At 37.5% G+C, this 21,058-nt stretch overlaps 1 protein-coding gene across 1 annotated transcript; it reads right to left on the reverse strand.

Annotated features, from left to right (window-relative positions):
* Nucleotides 1-2,740: 2,740 nt before the first annotated feature.
* On the reverse strand, nucleotides 2,741-6,099 carry LOC146664910 (thrombin inhibitor hemalin). Its single transcript, XM_085411074.1, has 6 exons — nucleotides 6,011-6,099; nucleotides 4,848-5,039; nucleotides 4,218-4,394; nucleotides 4,030-4,074; nucleotides 3,803-3,881; nucleotides 2,741-3,700 (listed from the first exon to the last, which is right to left on the reverse strand). The coding sequence occupies exons 1-6, from the start codon at nucleotides 6,075-6,077 to the stop codon at nucleotides 3,616-3,618; spliced, it is 645 nt and encodes a 214-aa protein (XP_085267200.1). The 5' UTR covers nucleotides 6,078-6,099; the 3' UTR covers nucleotides 2,741-3,615.
* Between the last annotated feature and the right edge of the window lie 14,959 nt (nucleotides 6,100-21,058).

Consider the following 21,058-nt stretch of genomic DNA (forward strand, 5'->3'; position numbering starts at 1 on the left):
AATTAATTCCAATTTTAATTAATTATTGCCACATTTAATTAATTATTTAATGGTGTATTTAATTAATTCATTATGGCAGTCCTGGCGTTCCATAGGTGACAAAGGGGACTTTAACGTTTAAAAACTTTAACAGTGTCACCACGTAACTCTGCAATTAATCGCTGGGATTTGAGTTGTAGTAAATCTGAGGATAGAGATTGTTTGCCAAATTATTAGGGAAATGTAATAATTTGTTTCTTGGGCCTCACGACCACTTTACATCAATTTTGTAAAACGCGACGATACAAGATTATCAATATTTAAGATTTTTTTTATGTGGATATCATTCTGGTCAACTGGGATGTTGATGAAAAATTACTATTATTCAATCATACCTAAAAAATTACTTAATGATTTTGTTACCATTTAATAACCGAGTAAACGTGGACAGATGCTACTTCTACCTGTAAAGCTTCATGGTCTGTTAAAATTACATATCACTGATTAAGTAACCTATGAAAAAAGTGAACTTTTACCATTAACAACTAACAGATGAACCTATTACACAGTGTCTTTAAATGTAGAAAGTAGTCAGTAACTAGGGCCTTAATCCACTGAACACATTAGCTGAAACTGCAACATGTGCCTTTTGAATATTGGAGAATAGTTTCTAATATAATCTACACATAGCTAAAATTTATTTAGCATATTTAGGACTATGCTCCACATGAATACATTATAAAGTGAAATAACAAAGAAAAACTAGATCTTGACACTGGTCCCCTTTGCAGAAGGTGTCAAGTAATAAGCAGTAATGCAGGGTTCATCTTTCTTCACCTTTAAAGGTCCCAACACATTCACCCCATTATTAAAAGTTATCATGCACTCACTTCTAGATTATTAGTTACACATTTCTAGTACCAGGTTGGACCCCGTTTTGGCTTCAGTGCTTCCTTAATCCCTTTTTGGCATAGATTGAACATTCATCACAGATTCTGGTCCATTGACAGATCCATGCTTTGGGGTTGTTTACCCCAAATTCTGACTCTGCCCTCCAAATTTTACAGCAGAAGTTTCATCAAACAAAGCAACATTTTTCCAACTTTTCTGTTGTCCCAGTTTTTTAATGAAGTCTCTCTTTCCCACCTTTAGTTGTCAGCAGTGGCACTTGATGTCGTCTGCAGCCGTAGTACATCTGCTTCAATGTTCGACATTCAGAGATGCGCTTGTAGATATCTCAGTTGTAACGACTAAGATCTGAGTTACTGTTGCTTTCCTATCTGCTCGAAGCAGCCTGACCATTTTCCTCTGACATCAGCAAGGCATTTTCACTCTGAGAACTGCCACTGTATAAATTTTCTTTTTCAGGCCATCCTCTGTAAACCCTAGAGATGGTCTGTGGGAAAATTCCAGTAGATCCGTAGTTTCTGAAATACTCAGAGCAGTCTGTCTTGCACCAACAACCATGCCACATTCAAAGTTGCTTAAATCACATTGTTTCCCCTTCTGACACTTGGTTTGAACTTCAGCAGGACATCTTGACCATGCATGTGATTCTCTTATTAGAGGTTTGCTTTAAGAAGCAGATTTCATTTATTTATTTATAAAGCACATTTAATGACAACACAGAGTTGACCAAAAAAAAAAGAAGTAATAATTAAGCAGTGACATTAACATCAACAACAGGTAAGAAAATTAAAAGAAAATTAGGATAAAAAGAATTGGTAACTCTCATGTAGTATCGAAAGCCAAAGTGAAAAAATATGTTTTAAGATGGGATTTTTAAAAAGTGACAGTTGAGGCCTTTCTAATGTGGAGAGGTAGATCGTTCTACATATTCGGCGCCACAACCACAAGCGCCCGATCCCCTCTATGAACCATCCTAGACTTGTGTAAGGTAAGATGTAAATGATCACTTGATCGAAGGGCTCTAGAGGGCGTACAAAGCTCTAAAAGGTCAGACAAATAGTTTGGTGCGTGGCCATTTAGCGCTTTATAAGTCAAAAGTAAGATTTTACATTTAATTCTAAAAGTCACTGAAAGCCAATGAAGGGAAGCAATCACCGGAGTAATATGTTGGTGTCTCTTCACACGAGTCAAAAGGCGGGCGGTCAGATGAATAGTAATTTTCACCCTTATTCTCACCCTAATAAAGTAGTGGTCTCACATGTTGTTTACTGATTTTTTTTAAAAATGAGCTCCTGCTGCCCACATAACTTTCTGAAAGTGTGCTGTATTTTTTCTACCATAGTCATGGAAATGAAGCAAAAGAATGTTGATTATCTACCCTAACCCCTGATTCTGTGAGAGTAGTGTAGCTCTCTCCTAGATGGTAAGAAAACACCAAAGTCCATTTGTACACATTACAGCCAGCATCAGGCCCAGAGCAGATACTGTATGTGTGTACTTGCATAATTCCCACATGGAAGTCAGGAAATACCAATGAATGAAAAAGATTTAAGATTGCAATGCAATATTGCGAAATCTGTGATTACCTCTCTGCAGATTACAAATAGTTCTATCCTGTTTGCCCAAAGCTAATTGTAAAATTAGCCACATGGAGGTGCAGATGACGAGATTGGACAAGGACCCATGTTTTTTTGTTTTTTTTTTAAAGAAAAGTCACCTTCTGCAGCATGGGACATTCTAGCCAATAATGCAGCTGCATATATCCCAGCTGTATTTCTGGAATTAACAGTGAAAAAAATTAACATCCAAATAAAAGAAACAGCATCTTTTATTGAACCAATCAGACAATGTTACAGTTGAATTTGATCACTTTTCAACTTTGCTCCAACTCAAACAGTACAAAAGCACCTTAAGAAGAACACCCTGTAAAGTAAAACAACGCTCAGGATATTTCCAGTCTTTTTGAACATTTATCCCTCCTCACTAACAAAAAATAGAAAAAGACATTAAGATCAATTTCTACCAGCACATTTATTAAAATCAAACATTCCATGTTCTGTGAATACTTTTTATACCCTGAATACAATACAAAATAAAGCAATACTAAATGAAGAATATGAAGATGTGAGAAGATAGGAAGGAATGCGTTTTTTATATTTAGATCATTACTGCCTGTGCAAGAGTTACGAATGCTGAGTAAGAAAACATAATCACAGAGAGTGCGTAAGACATCATTGTACAAAAAACAGTTCTAAATATACGTGCTGGGCTTCGAATTGGCACGTGCATTCAGACCTCAGACGTTTTTTCATCAAATCCCCAGGTGTCGATGCAGTTTTGGAAACAGTGAAATATTATGAGCTCAAACTACTAACAGCCTTTCAAGCAACAAACGAATGTGAACTTGTTTCCTGTCTCCTGCCTATGTTTGAATGCTTGTGTAAAACACTGCCTGGGTTCTAATGACCCCAAATTATTGATGCAAGTCTTTCAGGGTTTTTTTTTTTGATTATTTAACTATTGCTACTATTACAACAATCTATTTTCTATTCATTTAACAATGACTAATTCTATTGATCAAAGCTTAAAAAATAATTAAGAGATAGAAATGAAATAAAACACAATATTTCAATAATGTAATGACTGTTATAAGGAAATCAAAACTAGTGGACGGATTATTGCCCAAAACCAAGCTGGTAAAATCTAAATGTTGCTCTTTGAAGTTTTCTATGACATTTCAATGTCTCTCTCTGCCTGAAGAGGCGCATCAGCCTGGGGCTCTTTACTTTTCCCAGCACCCTTCTTCTTTTTCCTACAGGAAGTAAAACGAGTATTAAAGTAATTGTAGAAAAATTGCCATTACCAGTGGGGAATGATCTTTCTTTTCGTTTAAGGCAAACAAAATTGTTCTTACTTTGACTTAAGCGTTAGGAAAACCACCGTTCCGATGATAGCAACAACGATGAGTGCAAGCAAAACTCCACAGATGATCGCTGTTAAAGAGGGTGGCAGTTTAACAATAAGGTTTGTGTAAATGGATATGGTGCTAAGTAAAAAGCTAGTGAGAAGTTGACTCATAATAGTTAAAACAATCTGTTTTTCTCACATTATGTCCTTTAAGGTTAAAGTGTGTCTACTGACCAATTGGAGTGTCTGGCTCATCCTCCTCTGCCTCATTACCATCAACTTCAAACAAAAAACAAACAAAAAACATGTTATCGTACTGCGTGTTTTTTTTAAATTAACACTGACTCATTAATTAATATTCAATAACATATTGATATATTAACATGTAACAGTGACAGTAAAAGAGAGATGTGTGTGCTCACCATGGATGCCAGCACAGGTGGAGTTGCAGCTGATAAAGTCAAAAAATCTGTTTCCATTTCCGAGGCATCCGGTCCAAAGGAATCTTTTGCATTTGTCATAAACAGAGTCATAGTAGTACCTCAGATATTTTCCATTGCATGTACCTTCCACCTTTTTAAAGTGGCAAGCTTTCCTAGCTGTGGGGAGAAAACATCATCGTCACTGATCACTGAGAGTATCCATAACAATGGCTGCTAATTAACTGATTGATTAATTATAACTGTAAGGCAAATCACCCGAGTCATTTACTTATTTTTAGGAAGATGTGCTCTTTCACCACTTGGTGGCGCATTGCAAATACTCAATAGCCCCTGTCCTTCCTACAGCTGCTTAGGACTTAAAGAAATTGCATGTGGACAAAACTGTTAAAAAAGGTTTTTGTGCTGATAATATGCGACACAATGATCATTTTTCTTTTTTCTTCTGTCAGTTTCTCTCTCAGTCAGTTACACTGAAGGAGTTGTCTGGCCTAGGCCAGGGCTAGTTTATGTTCCCAAGTTCTTCAGAAGATGTTTTGTGTGTGTTTGGATTGGATTTTGCATATTAAGTTGTAAGTGGTTAGAAAACGATTTATTCAAAATGATTCTTACCATCCATAGGGTAGACATCTTCTGCATTGACTGAACAGTTTCTCAAGCACTCTCTTTCAGTTTGGAAACGGTTAGCATTTCCTCCTTCACCGTTGTACAGGAAAGGGCTGCACTGATCTTTGCTGACATCATAATACACAGCAAAGTTGAAGCTTGTTCCCTGACCCGCATCAGCAGGTAGTCGACAGAATTCTGTTGGATGAGAAAGAACATAATGTAAGAAACATTTTATATGCAAAAAAAAATTTGAGTGGATGTTTTGGTTTTCAAATAATACACATAATATAGTATACTCTAAAATATAATGTTCAAACAGAAATGTAGCTAATGTTTAACTAACCTCATCAGCAGAGACCAACTCCCTGTTTTTATGATGGCAATAAAAAGTATCATTTATGGCACATTTTCAGCTCTCCCACCCTTCATAGGTTTCACAGTAAGGAAGTGGTTTCAAACTTTTTATAAACATAGTTAAACTTTAATTCAATTAAATATCCATTAATTTAACCTGCTATTACCTTATGGGTGCTGAAAAGCTGCACCCTTTCTTATTCTATTACTCTGTGGTGCAGTGAGATGAAGTTGTGCGTTAGTGTCGTTTTAGCTCAGCATGTCCATAACGGTCAGGCTCAGACAAACACGATCTCAGTGCTTTGTGCAGTCGTGAAGAATATGTAAATAACATTTACAGTATGGTAAACAGCCAGAGTGAAAACAGTCATTGTTGGCATCAGTTGGAAGTCGCTACATGACTTATGTCTCGTTAGACTTGCAAAATAAATATAAACATTTTTTTTCCTATTGAACTGATTAAAATAGGTCTAAGCAACACTCTATGTGATTCCACACACTGCACCAGTGCGTGGTGCAGTTCATCCACTCATCTCAGAAAAACTGATAACAGAATCGCCATGTTGGGCTGAAAGGACTGAAGGTGAAGCTTATCTATTTGATTCAGTTTTGGTCACCAATCATGTACATATTAAAAAACTAAACAAAAAAAAACAGCAACACAAGTCTCCAGTCTTTGTGATTTTTCACTAAAGATGAGCTCAGTGAGCTGAAAGCCTGGTTGATAATGAAAAGTAAACCTCACGTATAAAAAAGCGCTCGGCTATTCTTTTTGTTTAGCAAGTTAAAGAAGAAAAAAAAGTTTTATATACCTGGAATGTTGGAATAGCCGATTTGGAAGGCTGAGAACACAATCCCCAACACCAGAAGGCCCGTCATCGTGCTGCTTGCCTTTGTGCTGTCTTTCATGGAGTGAGAGAAGGTTATAAACTACAGTGGGAGTGGGTGGTCATAACTGACCTTTGGACCAGAGTTTCTCTAATGGGGACACCTTTAATCGAAACAAAGGGTAGTCATAGTGCTTTATTACATTTACTGTATAGAAGAAGTTAAAAACAGTTATTGCCACTCCTATTTTGTGTTATTGTGATCGCGTACAACACAGCAGAAACATACACATATACACTCACCGACCCTTTTTCAGGTACAGCTGTTCATGCTTGCTAACAGAAGTATCGCATTGCTGTAACTTCATGGATTTGGATATGAAGATATGGTCAAGGTGACCTTCTGAATTTCAAACTGAGCATCCAAAAGTATAAGAAAGGCTCAAAGCTTCAAGAAACCAGTTTTTATATATATTGTTACAACCTGACTCAAAGGCAACATAAATATGGAGACCAACACCAGAGTTTCATAAATAAGAGGTTTTATTTGAAATTACATAATAAATAAATTAGCTAAAATAGCTGCCTGAGCTCTCCAAAGTCAGCCAGAGTCAGTTTATCCAAACCTCACTATGTGCAGTCTATTAGCAATTCATCCCAAGCAACACCGGAAGACCCTGCACTGCCACTGCAACGAGATTAGAGACTGCAGAGGGGTGAAAGCATATCTATAAAAACTGGTTTCTTGAACATTTTTTTTTTTATTTCAGACTTTGGGTTAAAAAGAAAAATATATTTGTCAATATAACTTGAAACAGCAAACTATAGAGATAGATGGGTCCCTTTTAATCACAAAGTAAAAATGCTGTTTGTGGAGGTAAATAGGTCCCATTTTGTTAAAGAAGAGGTTTAGAGCAGCTGTCCCCAAAACATGGGCCATGGACTGCTACCTGTCTGTGAGTTATTTGGTACTGGGCCGCGAGAGTCGAGGCTCAGGTGTGAAATTTATGGTTTTCAGGGTTTTATCGTTTTTTATTGTTAATTTTCTAAATCATTTTTATCATTAACTTGGTTTCCCTGGGTATTTTCCCATGTGTTATTAATAAATCTTCTTTCTTTTTTTTGGTACTTGTACTGGTTTTATTTTGTTGTAATTATCTGCGACACCTTAAAGGCCGGTCCATGAAAATATTGTTGGACACAAACTAGTCCGTGGCGCAAAAAAGGTTGGGGACCGCTGGTTTAGAGTAGTCACTGTTTCCATATATTATTGTCCATATTTTGTCTTCATTAAGTCATGTTACATATTCAAATACATAAAAGTGTATGGAACTGTGTTTCTTTTGTGGAGGACGAGGAGACCCAATTCGCACAGCTATCTCCAAAGAGTTTGTTGAAGCGCTCACTCACTAAATGAAGGATGAGTTAACTCACACGATGAACTGTCATCTTTCAAAAGCGTCGTTTCCTTTTTACTCAGGATCAATAATTGCCTGAGGGAAAAGGGAGATTGAAAAGAGGGATGCTATAGAAGAGTACATCTGTGAGTCTCTGGCAGCAGCCATCATCCATCCGTCCTCTTTCTTTGGTAGGTGCAGGATTTTTCTTTGTGGCAAAAAGGATAAGACTCTTCGACCATGCATTGAGTACCATGGCGTGAATGAAATTACAGTAAAGAATAAATACCCTCTTCCGATCATTAACTCTGCCTTTGAACCATTTCAGGGGGCCACTATTTTCACCAAACTCGATCTCTGCATTTGGAGGGCGACAAATGGAAAACAGCTTTCAACGCTCCTTTAGGCCACACAGTAATCCCTTTTGGACTCACTAACTACCTGCCATTTTTCAAGCTCTAGTAAACGATATACTAGGGAAATTTTGTAAATGTTTTCATCTTTGTTTATCTGGATGATATTAAAATTTTTTCCAAGTCTCCCCAAAAGTTGATTCTGTTCATCTGGACATAGCTTTTTCAGTGGGAGAAATATTTCGTCACTCATCCAAGTGACTTCTTCAGTGAACATTGAAAAGTGAACATTGGCATGCTCGAAGGAGTGACCTTTGTCCTTTAGATGCAGATGGACGGTGTTGGGGACTAACGGAATACATGTACCGCCGTTACGTATTTAAAATACAAAATATGAGTATAATAGATACAAAATATGTATTCCGTTACAGTTACCGTTTAAAAAGGTGGTATTCAGAATACAGTTACTTTGTTGAAATGAATGGATTACACAGCAGTATTTTCCTGTGCCCTCTGTATTTTTAACAAAACACGCATTAAGAGGCTCTAATGCCTGTGTCTCAATCTCGCGGGCCATGTCACCCCTACTTGCATAATGACGTGAAGAAATATTTTTTAAAATTATTCACAAAAATGATTTAATATGAAGGCAATAGGCAGAGTGTTACAGGCATAGCCCTAAAGAATGTAGCGTCATGGGCAGTGTAGTCCGTGGTGCAGGGAGAATGGACTGCCATATCTGTTATGTGTCTGTAAACGCGAGGGAAGGAGAAAAATAGTCGAAAAATACGAGTTGTCACCGAGCAGAAACGGGAGCTGGAAGCATGTAAATACAATAACCACTGCAGCCAGAAAGAGTGCCTGACGAGCCAAGTTGTAAGTAAGCTATTAAGACTCGACCGTGTTCGTGTTTTCCTCCGAAACAATAAGCTCCGTTGGAGCAGCCTTTCAACGCCTCTCTCTGTCCCTCGCTAGCAAAGTTAACCCAGACAACAAAGTAAAGCTAGTTTTCGGCTACAAGCCCAACACGGAACCCGACATATTAGCCAGAGGCCCCTTTACGGATTTATGCCTTTACGGTTTGGAGCCGCAGACCTGTTTCATATATGCGCGGAATAGTTTTCTATACGAGATCACTGCAAAAAGTGCCTTACCTAATGTCCACCCTACTGTTACTTATTTTATATTAAGATTTAAAAATCTAGTTGGTATTCCTATGGTTAATAACCAGCAATAGTACATTTGTGTAGTTGTAAAAAGCATAATAATATATTAAGTAATCCAAAGTATTCAGAATACGTTACTCTCATTGAGTAATGTAACGGAATACGTTACAAAATACATTTTTGGGCATGTATTCTGTAATCTGTAGAGGAATACATTTTAAAAGTAACGTTCACTGCAGATAGTTTGAAAGAGGAGTGAAAGAAGCCATCTATGTCCACCTTGAACGACCATCTTTGAACAGAGGCGGTGGCTTACGACACCAACTGTCTGCCATCTATAATCCAGTTTTGAGATCCCTTCCCAGACGCTTTAACGCCCACTCACATCCTGGGCCTTCTGACCTCAGGAAATCACGTGATAGGGTGGGGCTCGGTTTCACAATGAGGTCACCTGAAACCTTGGCTAATTGTGACCTACACCCGTGGTGACACCTTGGCTCGTGTGATTAGGTAGAGGATCATTAGGGGGTCAATTGTTCCTCTGGAGGGGACACTCCTATAGGGCAAAAATCTGGGACTCTCCACCATTTGACCTTAGAACTGAAGAAGCTTCTCAGACGAGAGGTGGGACGTCTTCAAGCTACTTAAAGTCCAGACGCTTTTCTTTCCAAACTCCTTAGACTATGATGACCTGGATGACTGAGAACCTTCACAGACATACGTAAATACCATTTCCAAGGGATTAAATGTGCAGTAAATACCAATGGTCAAAATGGAAGACAGTCATTATTCACTTGCAAGTCATAATATGAACATGAAGTCAGTAAAAACCAATTATAACCAAAATAACAATTTCAGGAGTTCAGACGCAAGCTTAAACATAACCCTGACAGAAAACAACGAGAAGACATCAAGCTATGTGCTAATAACCTGGCCCGTTATGAAAAGTAAAATGAAAAACTTTTTATGTACCTAGAATGTCTTAATGTCAGATTTTGAAAGCTGAAAAGACAAACCTCCAAAACAGAAGGTGCTTCATCTTGCTCCTTGTCTTTGCGATATCTATCTATCTATCTATCTATCTATCTATCTATCTATCTATCTATCTATCTATCTATCTATCTATCTATCTATCTATCTATCTATCTATCTATCTATCTATCTAAGTGAGAGTGGGTGATCAGTATTGACCTTCTATAGCACAGTGACATCTTCCAAAGGTAATGGCAGAGCTATAGCTTTATTACCTTTATTGTATAAAGTGGGTGTTTATATATGATAATCTTTGATGTAAGGTGTGATGGGGCGTGGTCTGCGGTGCCACTGCAGGAGCGATGGACCCACCTGCATGGCATCTGCAATCATGCCTCGCCGGCTTGAAAATCTGCACTGGGTCCTGAGGGTTGCGTTGTTGTTGATGTGAGTCGGGCTGTGAGCTGGAAGGCTGCAGCCGACTGAGTGTGTTTGTAGCAGCCACCGGAGTTAATAAAAGATGCTGTAAAACATGTTCATAAAAACGTCATCGTGTCTGCTGTGGTATGTTTACCGAAGGCTTTAAAAAGAAGGTCATCCAACTATTTTCCTCTTCTTATGCAATTCAGGGTCGTGGGGGGAGCTAGAGGCTATGCTATCTGTCATAAGGTGAGAGAAAGGCAACACCCTGAGTAGGTCGCCAGTCCATGGCAGGGCTAACGCATAGAGACAAATTCCATTCATTTTTACATTTGCACCTAGAGTCAATTTAGAATGACCAATTAACCTAAAACCCATGCATATCTTTGAAATGGGGGAGGAATTCAGAGTAGCCAGAGAGAGCTGACAGACATGGGGAGAACATGCAAACACCACACAGAAGAGCACAAGACGGGATTCAAATCCAGGACCTTCTTTCTTTGAAGTAACCGCTGCATTAACCAAAAGAAAATCATATCTGGATTATCTTGAAACAGCAATTTATAGAGATAGATATTCTTTAATCAGGAAATAAGAATGGCGCTGGTGATAGCAGACAGGAGGTGGTTGAGAGTAGCCACTGTAAGCGTCATGGCAACCTTTGTGCTGCCCTCTCATTTAAGCCAGATTGCATTTTGATGCTGTCACATTACTCACACCTGTTTAAAGAAAACAAATGCATGATGATGATGAGTATGAATACCCCATATCTAGTATTTGTAATAAATTAGAAAATCTCCTGTCTCAGGTGATGCTGAAAAACTAGTTCATGCATTTATTGCTTCTAGGCTAGACTCCTAAAAACTTTAAAGGCCTTTAGCTGACCTGAAATGCTGCAACAAGACTAAAGGGTGGAAATAGAGAGCACATATTTCTCCTATATTGGCTTCTTTTCATTACTTCCCTGTCAAATCCAGAATCCTTCTCACCACTTACAAGGTCTTAAATAATCAGGCTCCATCTTCTCTTAAAAACCTCACAGTAACATCCCAAAAAGAGTACTGCAGATTTACTTTTGGTTTCTGGGATATTTAAAAGTAGAATGGGAGTTCAGAGCCTTTGGCTTTGAGGCCCTTCTTCTGTGGATCCAGTTTGGATTCAGGAGACAGACATTAAGGGCAGACATTTTAAGATTAGGCCCAAAATTTTATTTTTGGTAGCGCACATAATTAGAACTGGATTGGGTGACCCTGAATCCTCCCGTATTTATGCTGCAGTTGGTATAGGCTGCTGGGGGGGCCTTCCCATAATGCCCTGAGCGTTCCTTCTTCACTCACTATGTGTTTACACATCAATATGCATTCAATCATTAGTTATTATTAATCTCTGGCTCTTTTCCAAAGTGTGCCTTTGTTCTGTCTTGTCTTTAAGTAAAAAAGCACCTTAAAAAGAAGGCTTGGTAATACACGAAGAACAACACTGAGAATATTTCCTGCAGTGGATAATAAACAGTAGATGGCAATTAACATATTTTATGAACCTTTAGGACTGTTAAAAAGGCACTGAATACTGAGAATGCATTTTATGCAGCTAGTACAATACTCAAGCAACATAACATTATATTGTAAGATTTATGAATATCTAGCAAGAAAACAGAGTCAAAAGGCATCACAGTGCAAAAACAGGTTTAAACATATCTGGTGTTTTTTAATTGGCACATGCATTCAGATTTAGTTCAGTTTTCAAGAAAACACTAGCTGATAATGCTGTTATATTTAAATAATTATAAGACCACAATACTAAAAGACCTTCAGGCAATTGTGCACAAGTGAATAAGTATGAGAACCTAAAATTACACTTTTAGGTTCTCATACTAAGAAAACCTAAAAGTTTGCTGTTGTTGTTGAGTGTTTTTCCTTCTTTTCCTGCTTCTGAGTGACAGGTGTCCAGAACTGCTGAAACACAACTCATAACACGTGAAATTACTTTCTGTATCTGACCAACAGTTTAAAAAAGACAAAATTTTAAGTTTGTTATAACACAAGGCAAGAAAAAAATTGTCAATATGAAAAGTAGTTATTAAAAAGTGCTCAGAAAAACAATAGAATAAAAAAATCATTACTTTACATTTGTAATGTTGATTAAGTAAAATGTAAAATTGGGGATCACGTAAGACTTTTAGATACACGAGGAAGAAAAATCAAAAGTTGAACATTGAATCAGTGACCACCATGATATTATTTGATGGAGTCAAATGTTGTCCTGAATTATCCAGTCAAGTAAGGGCCTAAAGAAAAGAAAACAAAAGTTATATATAAAAAATAAATAAAAATTATTATATAAAAATAAAAATTATATAAAAAACTGCTTAAAAGTGGAAAATCAAAACTCCACATAGTATAGCAATTTAAAAAAGACCTGTTTAATGATTAAAGACATTAAAGACAAAAGGTTGTTTCACCCCTCAGAATCTTCAAAAGCTGTTAAACAGTACATATATTTATGTTGGCAACCAGGTTGGACTAAAGCAAACGTATCCTACATTGTCTCTTTTTAAATAAGAGTGTGATCTACTGACCAGTCGGAGTATCCACCTCATCCTCCTCAAGACCATCTAAAATCCAAAACAGTTCATGTCAGTCTTGATGCATGCTCCATCATCTACATAAGGACATCGAAAAAACATTGATTCTGTTTATTTGGACGTAGCATTTTCAAAATGTTTCTCCCACTGAAAACGTTACTTCCAGATGAACAGAATCAACTTTTTGGGAGTTCAGGTCAGTATGTATAAACACATATCACTGTGTTGTTTTGGACAGAATTATCACTGACTAATTCGTTTTTACAACATGTAATGATTTATTGATATATGAACATGTGTTAATATCCGAAACTGTATAGAAAAAAAGAGAGCACATCGTGCTTACACTTGACACCTGAGCAGGTGGAGTTGCAGCTGTTGTAGTCGTGAAATCTGTTTCCATTTCCAACGCATCCGGTCCAAATGAATTCTTTGCATTTTTTATCACTGGAATCATAGTAGTACTTCACACAGTTGCCATTGCATCCACCTTCAGCTCTTTTTAGGAGGCAAGCTTTAGATGCTGTTCAGAGAAAATAATAATGATAATAATAATGGATTGGATTTATACAGCGCTTTACAATGCCACTATTCATTCACTCTCACATTCACACACTGGTGGAGGCAAGCTACGGTTGTAGCCACAGCTGCCCTGGGGCAGACTGACAGAAGCGAGGCTGCCATATCGCACCATCAGCCCCTCTGGCCAACACCAGTAGGCGGTAGGGTATAGTGTCTTGCCCAAGGACACAACGACCAGGACAGAGAGCCCGGGGATCGAACCGGCGACCTTCCGGTTACAGATACGCTTCCCAACCCCCTGAGTGCTCGTCGTCATCATCATCATCATCCTCAAAATAGGCATAACATTTGTTTTGGTTGTTTTAGCATTTTTAATTGTCATTATATTAAAGGTTTTTATCAGAGGTAAAATTTAAACACAAATATTTTAAATACTAACACAACATGTTTGAAGGCATTCGACTTTCAGACATGTAGACATCTTAAGCCTCAGTAAACATTTACCAAAGCCTCAGGCATGCTGCCAGTAGATTTTACCAAACTTACAAATACTAAAAATTGATTCTCTGAGAACTTGAGAAGTTCATTTTTAGAACTTGGTGACATCTGACTGGTGCTTAGTGTGAACACTTTGTTCCTACAGCCTCTTGTGAAGTAATTATATGTAGAAATGGTTCATAGAAAAGTCTGAAAATCTTAACAAACCACAAATGTTCCTCTCTCTCTATATAAGATTCTGCCTTGTCAGACAATTCATCCTCCGAAGACCTCAGATAATAAAGAAGTAGGACAATGACATATTTTTCATCTTGTCACATCTGCTTTTGGTGGTCATTAAAGATACATGACATATATTTACCATCTGAAGGTTATCAGTTAAACACAATAAATTATGCAGTTATTCTTTTGTCCTTATAAATCTTACCATCCATAGGGTAGATATTCTCTGCATTATGTGAACAGTTTCTCATGCACTCTGCTTCATTTTCAAAGCGGTTTGCATTTCCTCCTTCACCTTTATATATGTTTGATTTTTTTATAAAAAGTTTCTAAATTGCACATTTAAGAGGATTGGTCCTCAGTGTTAAGTAACAAAGAATGAGTGAATTAATCATCTATTTTAAATATTTATTATTACCAAAGTCTAGAGAAAACACATGTAACTGTCCTGTATTTTGGATAGAAGTATCACTGACTAATGGTTTTAGAACATGTAATGAGTTATTGATATATGAACATGTGTAAATATTGTATTGTATTGTATTGTATCTTTATTTGTTTCAGACATATAAAACAAAAAAAACAATATATACACACTACATATATTTTCATTTACAGATACGAATATATATGTAGATATACACACACACACGTATGTGTTCAGATAAACAAAAAATATATAATGAAATAAAACAAAATCGTCTGACATAATGTAACAATGTTTGGTCTGAAAAGGAGTAGGAAGAAGTATGAACATACTTATTAATTCCTACCCCTGCTCAACATCTTATTGATCCCACATAATTCACCTAATTCCCATCATCACATACTCCACACGATACACGAGGAGAACCTATATAAACTTGGCTACCGTGACTGATATAATTTGGATATAATTTGATATTTTTATACATACAATGGGTGATCATCTTTATCGGTATCCAAATATCTGAAACTATGTGTAGACTCAACAGAGCACACTGTTCTTACCTTTGACACCTGAACAGGTGGAGTTGCAGCTGTTGTAGTCGTGAAATCTGTTTCCATTTCCAACGCATCCGGTCCAAATTAATTCTTTGCATTTTTCCTCCCTGGAATCATAGTAGTACTTCACACAGTTGCCATTGCATCCACCTTCCGTTCGTTTTAGGAGGCGAGCTTTAGACGCTCTTCAGAGAAAATTTTGTTATCATTATCAAAATAGGTATGACTGTTGTTTTTAATCTTTTGGTTTTCCATTTTGTTAACAGATTTCACCAAACTGACAAAGTCAAAGGACATTTTATCTATATTTCTTACATTTTACATAGTTTTATAAGTAAATAAAATTGTTAGTGTTTTCTCTCTTTTTTTCTTTCGTTGGTTAGTTCCTATACAGGCATTACCCAAAGTGGGGGGAAAAGAGCAAAACCACAAACCAAAACCACTGTAAGCCTACTAAGACCATTACACTGAGTTATAATATTACCAACAACCAAAGAGAAATCAGTGTACTCCTCACCTGTCAATCACGAAAAGAGAAGAAGAAAGACCTTTTTAGATACATATACTGATTGTCCATTAAAATAAATATTCTAGATACAAACAACCTTTATTTGTCACATACACAATCATACAGAGGACGATATGTAGTGAAATGCTTGTGTCCAAGCTGAGGACGTAGCTGTGCCATTCCAGGGCTTGGTTTTAGCATGGGCGGTCTAGCTAGGACCCTTACTGAATACTGGGTGGGAATCGAACTTGCAACTCCTGCTCCGGTGTGTAGTTTTATCACTATACTATCCAGATGCTGATACACTTCACTATAGAAGAAATTGTCAGAATTTAAATTCTAGCAGTTTCACTAGCAATCTTAATTTGCACTGTCACAGGACTACACACAAAGATATACACTGACATATTTGTGGAAAAAGTCTCTGACCCCTTGGGCTATTATGGCTAAAGAAGATTGACATCTCTGTGACTGATGATGGATTCAAAGATGCTTAATCCCAAGTGTACCATGCAAAATCATCACCGTTTTGTATAAAATTTGAGTTCATGTTAACTGTAGAGTAAAGCATAATAATCTTGCAGGTTATCTACAATGTTTCCCTGCATGTTTGATCAGTTTGGGACAATTTGTCTGCAGTGCCAAGAAAGTTAGAAATGTTTTGAGAAGTATGCTGAAGGAATTGTAAAATCGTAATTAGTAGTCCTGCTGCTCTTTGAGCACTTGGTGGCATATGGCTATTGCACAATGTGAACACTTTGTACATGGTGTACATGACATTATATTTTGCATCTTACCATCTAAGGGTTATCAGTCAAACATAATAAATTATTCAGTTATTCTTTTGTCCTCTTACCATCCATTGGGTAGATATTCTCTGCATTGGGTGAACAGTTTCTCATGCACTCTGCTTCATTGTTGGCATTTCCTCCTTCACCTTTATATATGAAAGGACTGCACTGATCTTTGGTGGAATCATAATACCAGCGAAGTTGAAACTTGAGCCATGACCTTCATTAGGAGTTAAATGACATTTATCTGATGGAATAGAAAATATAAGACAGTCACTGCACAATACACTGTGTTTCACTTAAAATCAGTGGATGCATTGCAGAAAACAGACTAAAAGAAAATCTATCAGACTAATACATACTGATAGATTGCAGGTAAGAAATCCAAAATTATTTTTATTTTAAATGGTGGATTTCATTTCCAGTAACTTGTAACTAATCATCTGTTGTCCACATTAATCATTAAGAAAGTCAGAAAATCTGGAGAAAACACGTATAGGTGTCCCGTGCTTTGGATAGAATTAGCACTGACCTATTAAACATACAGTGATTTATTGACATATGAACACAGTATCTGGAAGTGTGTGTAGAAGAAAGAGAGCCCACTGTCCTCACCTTGGACAACAGCACAGGTGAAATTGCAGCTGTTGTAGTCAAAAAATCTGTTTCCATTTCCGAGGCATCCTGTCCAACTGAATCTTTTGCATTTTTTATCAGTGGAATCATAGTAGTATCTCAAATATTTGCCATTACATTCACCTTCAGCCTTTTCTAAGGTGCAACCTTTAGATGCTGTGTAGAGAAAACATCACCATAATTATCATCATCATCATAGTAATTAAAATAGTCAAAGCAGTTGTTTTAATGTTTCCAGTTATTTTATCTACTAAAAATCTCAGGTGAGTTTGAATCTCAGTAACATTGACCTGAAAATTAGATTAGTTTTGTTATCATTAGCTTCTGTAATTTTAGCCTTTTTAATATAATTGATTGAATGGTTTTTGTCAGAGCCAAGATTTAAGAAATTCACCACAGATATGAAGTTTTCTCATTTCCTTATTGTTAAAAACTTAGTAGTAACTTAGCTAGTGATCTCTCCACCTGGGTCAAAAATAGGTCTTAGTTACTGTTCCTCCAAGTGAAGTGTAACCAGGGCACACTTGGGGAATCTGTAACAGACTGTATTCTTTTGGTATTTTGTTATTTTTAGTGAAATGTTATCGCTCTATAAAAAACATCTAATTCACAAACATGACCTGCAGACCAGCGCCCTATTTCAGGAAGCCGGTTTAGAAAACTCAGAGTGAAAAACGATACTCAGGGTTGAGTAACCCCGAACTGTCCAACTCGGAATATTCGGTTTCAGAAAGGCTGATAACAATTAGTTCAATCAACGCGGAGTTGCTTTAACCCCAAGTTAAGCGCGAGCACGAGGATACATAAAGCCCTGATTAGTGGACCACAGATTAAGCGAGTCACCATGGAGACGGAGGGAAAGAAGGCGCGGTCAATGTATTTTACAGCGCTTGAGGCCGAAATTCCGATGGCAGCATATGCGCATATGCCGATAACATGCAAATTTTGCAGAAAAAAAGTAACACAGCCTCAGCTGCAAAACAAAGGGAACATGCATGGCAAAACAAAGCCGACAGAGTCAATGCGTGAGTGTTCATTTAAACATTGATCTAGGGATTTCCACCCATTTAACACGTTATTTTATTATATTTTATTTTATTTTTTATTTTATACATTTTATTTTGTGATGTGAGCGCAGGTGCAACCCAACAGGCCCCAAACGTTCCTGGCAGCAAGTAAAAATGAAATATAAAAATATAGTCCAAACAGGTAAGGTGTAATTGTATTATGAGCCATAGTGCTTGGTCTGTTTGTCCGATGTAAATCAATTGCAGTTAGAGGCTACATTAATTTCCCCTCTGTAAGCACTTATTGAAATTATCTGAGCACATTACAAGTACATATTTGCTTACTCTGTATGCTCAAATGTGACCCGTTATAGCCAACAGAAAAAAAGCGGCCCGAAAAACAGGTGGGGGTCCTCCACCACCACCACTCACAGAGGCTGAGCAGTTGGCTTCCACATTTGTGATAATGTTGGCAGCATCACATATGATCTTCACAGTGCAGAGAACACAAATTAGCATCCATTACTATAATGAAATAATTTGTTAGTTTGAAATGCTACAGGGAACTATGTACCTGTACATTAATGCTGTGGAAAGACTTCCTGTTCACATAGTCTCCTTCATTTACTGAAGGAGCAATGATTGGAATGTGAGTGCCATCTATACAGCCAATCACGCCTGGGAACCGTGAGAATAAATGTAAAATTTAAGTAGTAGTTCAAGTATCACCACATCATGAATTAAGTTTCGTTCATCCTGATACCTGCAATTTTGTGGCATCCCTCTTTGATAAATCTTGTGGGTCTATGACCGGGGAACACCACAAACGAGTACAGGAGACGTTTCAGTGCAACTGTAACATTCCTGACTGCCCGACAGACGGTAGCCTTGGAAACGTGCTCAGCGTCACCAATATTATACAGAAAGCTCCCGTTTGCAAAAAACCGAAGTGCAATACAAATAATATGTACAGAACTGAGAGAATGTCCACGATGTGTCACATGAGCAATATTAGGCCTGAGGATGTTATTCAAATAAATTATAGATTGTGCTGAAAAACGGTAACGTTCACACAGAAAATCATCAGGAAATGATAAAATGTCCAAACGCGCTCTAATCACTCTCTCCCGGCGAAGAGCTCTGCGGGGAATTTGGGCTTCAACATCTACTGGCTCTTCAAGGAAGGGGCACGCCATGTCTGACACTTCCTACAGTCAGGTTTCCGACAAAGAGGCGGAAAACGTCAGGGTTAGTTGAAGTAAACCTGCTAGGGGGCAGGTTAGCTTCACGGAGTGTGTCGTCATAGTAACTCACTCAGAATTAATCTAAACTCACTTTGTGAAACCGAAAACCCAGAGTTTTCGTTAACTCAGCGTATACTTACTCAGAGTTTGAACTAAACCGGCTTTCTGAAATAGGGCCCTGAAGTCTACAGTTTTCCTGGTCGCCATGTGAACAATGTCACGATTTTAACACTGATAAAAGTAGTAACACAGAAGGCCAAAGCAAGACAAAATGAACCTTAAGTAAAGATGTCAGGACAGAAACTAGAGCTTCACCTCACAAACACAAAAAAGCTATTGTGGTTGGGCATGAAAATCAATAGATCCTCTTAGTGGATGGGGAACATCGGGTTTCACAGGCTGTGACCTCAGGTCTGTTATGTAAATATGGACAAGTATGGTATCCACAGAAACACTGGAATCTCAGCTAAAAGCTCATACAAACCATTTCTATGACCAGCGGACACAGCTAAAACAAAAAAGAAATAAACGAGCAGGTAAACAAATTCTGCAATCCCTCATTCACCTCACGCCACATAAGCAGACAAGTAACAGCTCTACTGAAAACCGACATCTGACAGCTTCATCACGCTCTGACCAAAATTCAGCAAAACCAGCAGAAAAACAGTAAAAACAGTAGTATGTAGCATGAATCTTTATCTTACATGTGTGGTCTTGCTTCAAAACTTTGTACATCACTGTTACTGAATAACTCCATCTCCCACAATGCCTCAGAGCAACACCCCCCCCACCCCCCCCGCCACACACACAAACTGTTTCATCATCTGATTTAATATTTACACCTCTGCTGAAGTCTCACAAGTGCTAGCTTTATTGTGATACCAAGATTGTTCACAAAGAGTTTGTAATTACAGAGAAATACTATATTCATTTTGGGGCATGTCATTTATGAGCAGGAACATCAGAAATTAAACTTGGCGTCTATTTAAAGCCATGTAATGAACATTTGGATGAACAAAAGTTGTTCAGTAAAAAGGGAAGTTAAGTTTTCTAAGAGCATATACTGATATTCCATTAAAATAAATAAACTAAATGCATTTCACTGTAGTAACGAAGAAATTGCCAGAATGGCCCTAATTTGCACTGCCACAGACAGAGAGAGGCACACTGACACATCTCTTTGATGGGAAGGTATGTTGGAGAAGATGTTCTTTTAGTGCAAATCATAACTATCTTGCAGGTTATCTGCATTATTTCCCAGCATGTTTGAGCTGTTTGGGGCAATTTGTCTGCAGTGCCAAAAAGTGTAACAGTCGTGCTCTATAAACAGTTGATAGCATTAGTGCTTTGATCCTACAGTCTTTTGTGCGAGGTAAATACATGCTAAAATGATCCAAGAAAAAGGTCAACCTTCACATCTCAAGAAAGTCTCTCTCTCTCTCTCCCTCTCTTTCTTTCTCGACGTGAGATTTATCTTATTAGTCAATTCATGCTCCAAACTCCTTAGAAAACAAGGAAGTAGGAGAAATCTTTAGTTTACATCCACTCTTGGCACTCTTTGAAGATTACATTACATTTTGCATTTTAAGATCTTAAGGTCAGACGTTAAACATTGAAAATTATTCAGTTGTTCTTTTGTCCTTATAAATCTTACCATCAATAGGGTAGATATTCTCTGCATTGGGTGATGCACTCTCTTTCATTTTCAAAACGGTTAGCATTTCCTCCT

The sequence above is a fragment of the Rhamphochromis longiceps genome, linkage group LG7 (genome assembly GCF_057381845.1).
Source record: "Rhamphochromis longiceps isolate RC_006_pf linkage group LG7, R_longiceps_female_GT1.1, whole genome shotgun sequence".
NCBI lineage: Eukaryota > Metazoa > Chordata > Actinopteri > Cichliformes > Cichlidae > Rhamphochromis > Rhamphochromis longiceps.

What these genes read in the sequence shown, in the direction of transcription:
- LOC146664910 (XM_085411074.1), bottom strand. Translation starts at nt 6,077, where the DNA reads ATGACGGGCCTTCTGGTGTTGGGGATTGTGTTCTCAGCCTTCCAAATC. An exon ending in CACCTGTGCTGGCATCCATG is followed by an intron (nt 4,075 to 4,217) that starts GTGAGCACACAC and finishes TTTTGTTTGAAG; the next exon opens with TTGATGGTAATGAGGCAGAG. An exon ending in TTCCTAACGCTTAAGTCAAA is followed by an intron (nt 3,701 to 3,802) that starts GTAAGAACAATT and finishes TACTTCCTGTAG; the next exon opens with GAAAAAGAAGAAGGGTGCTG.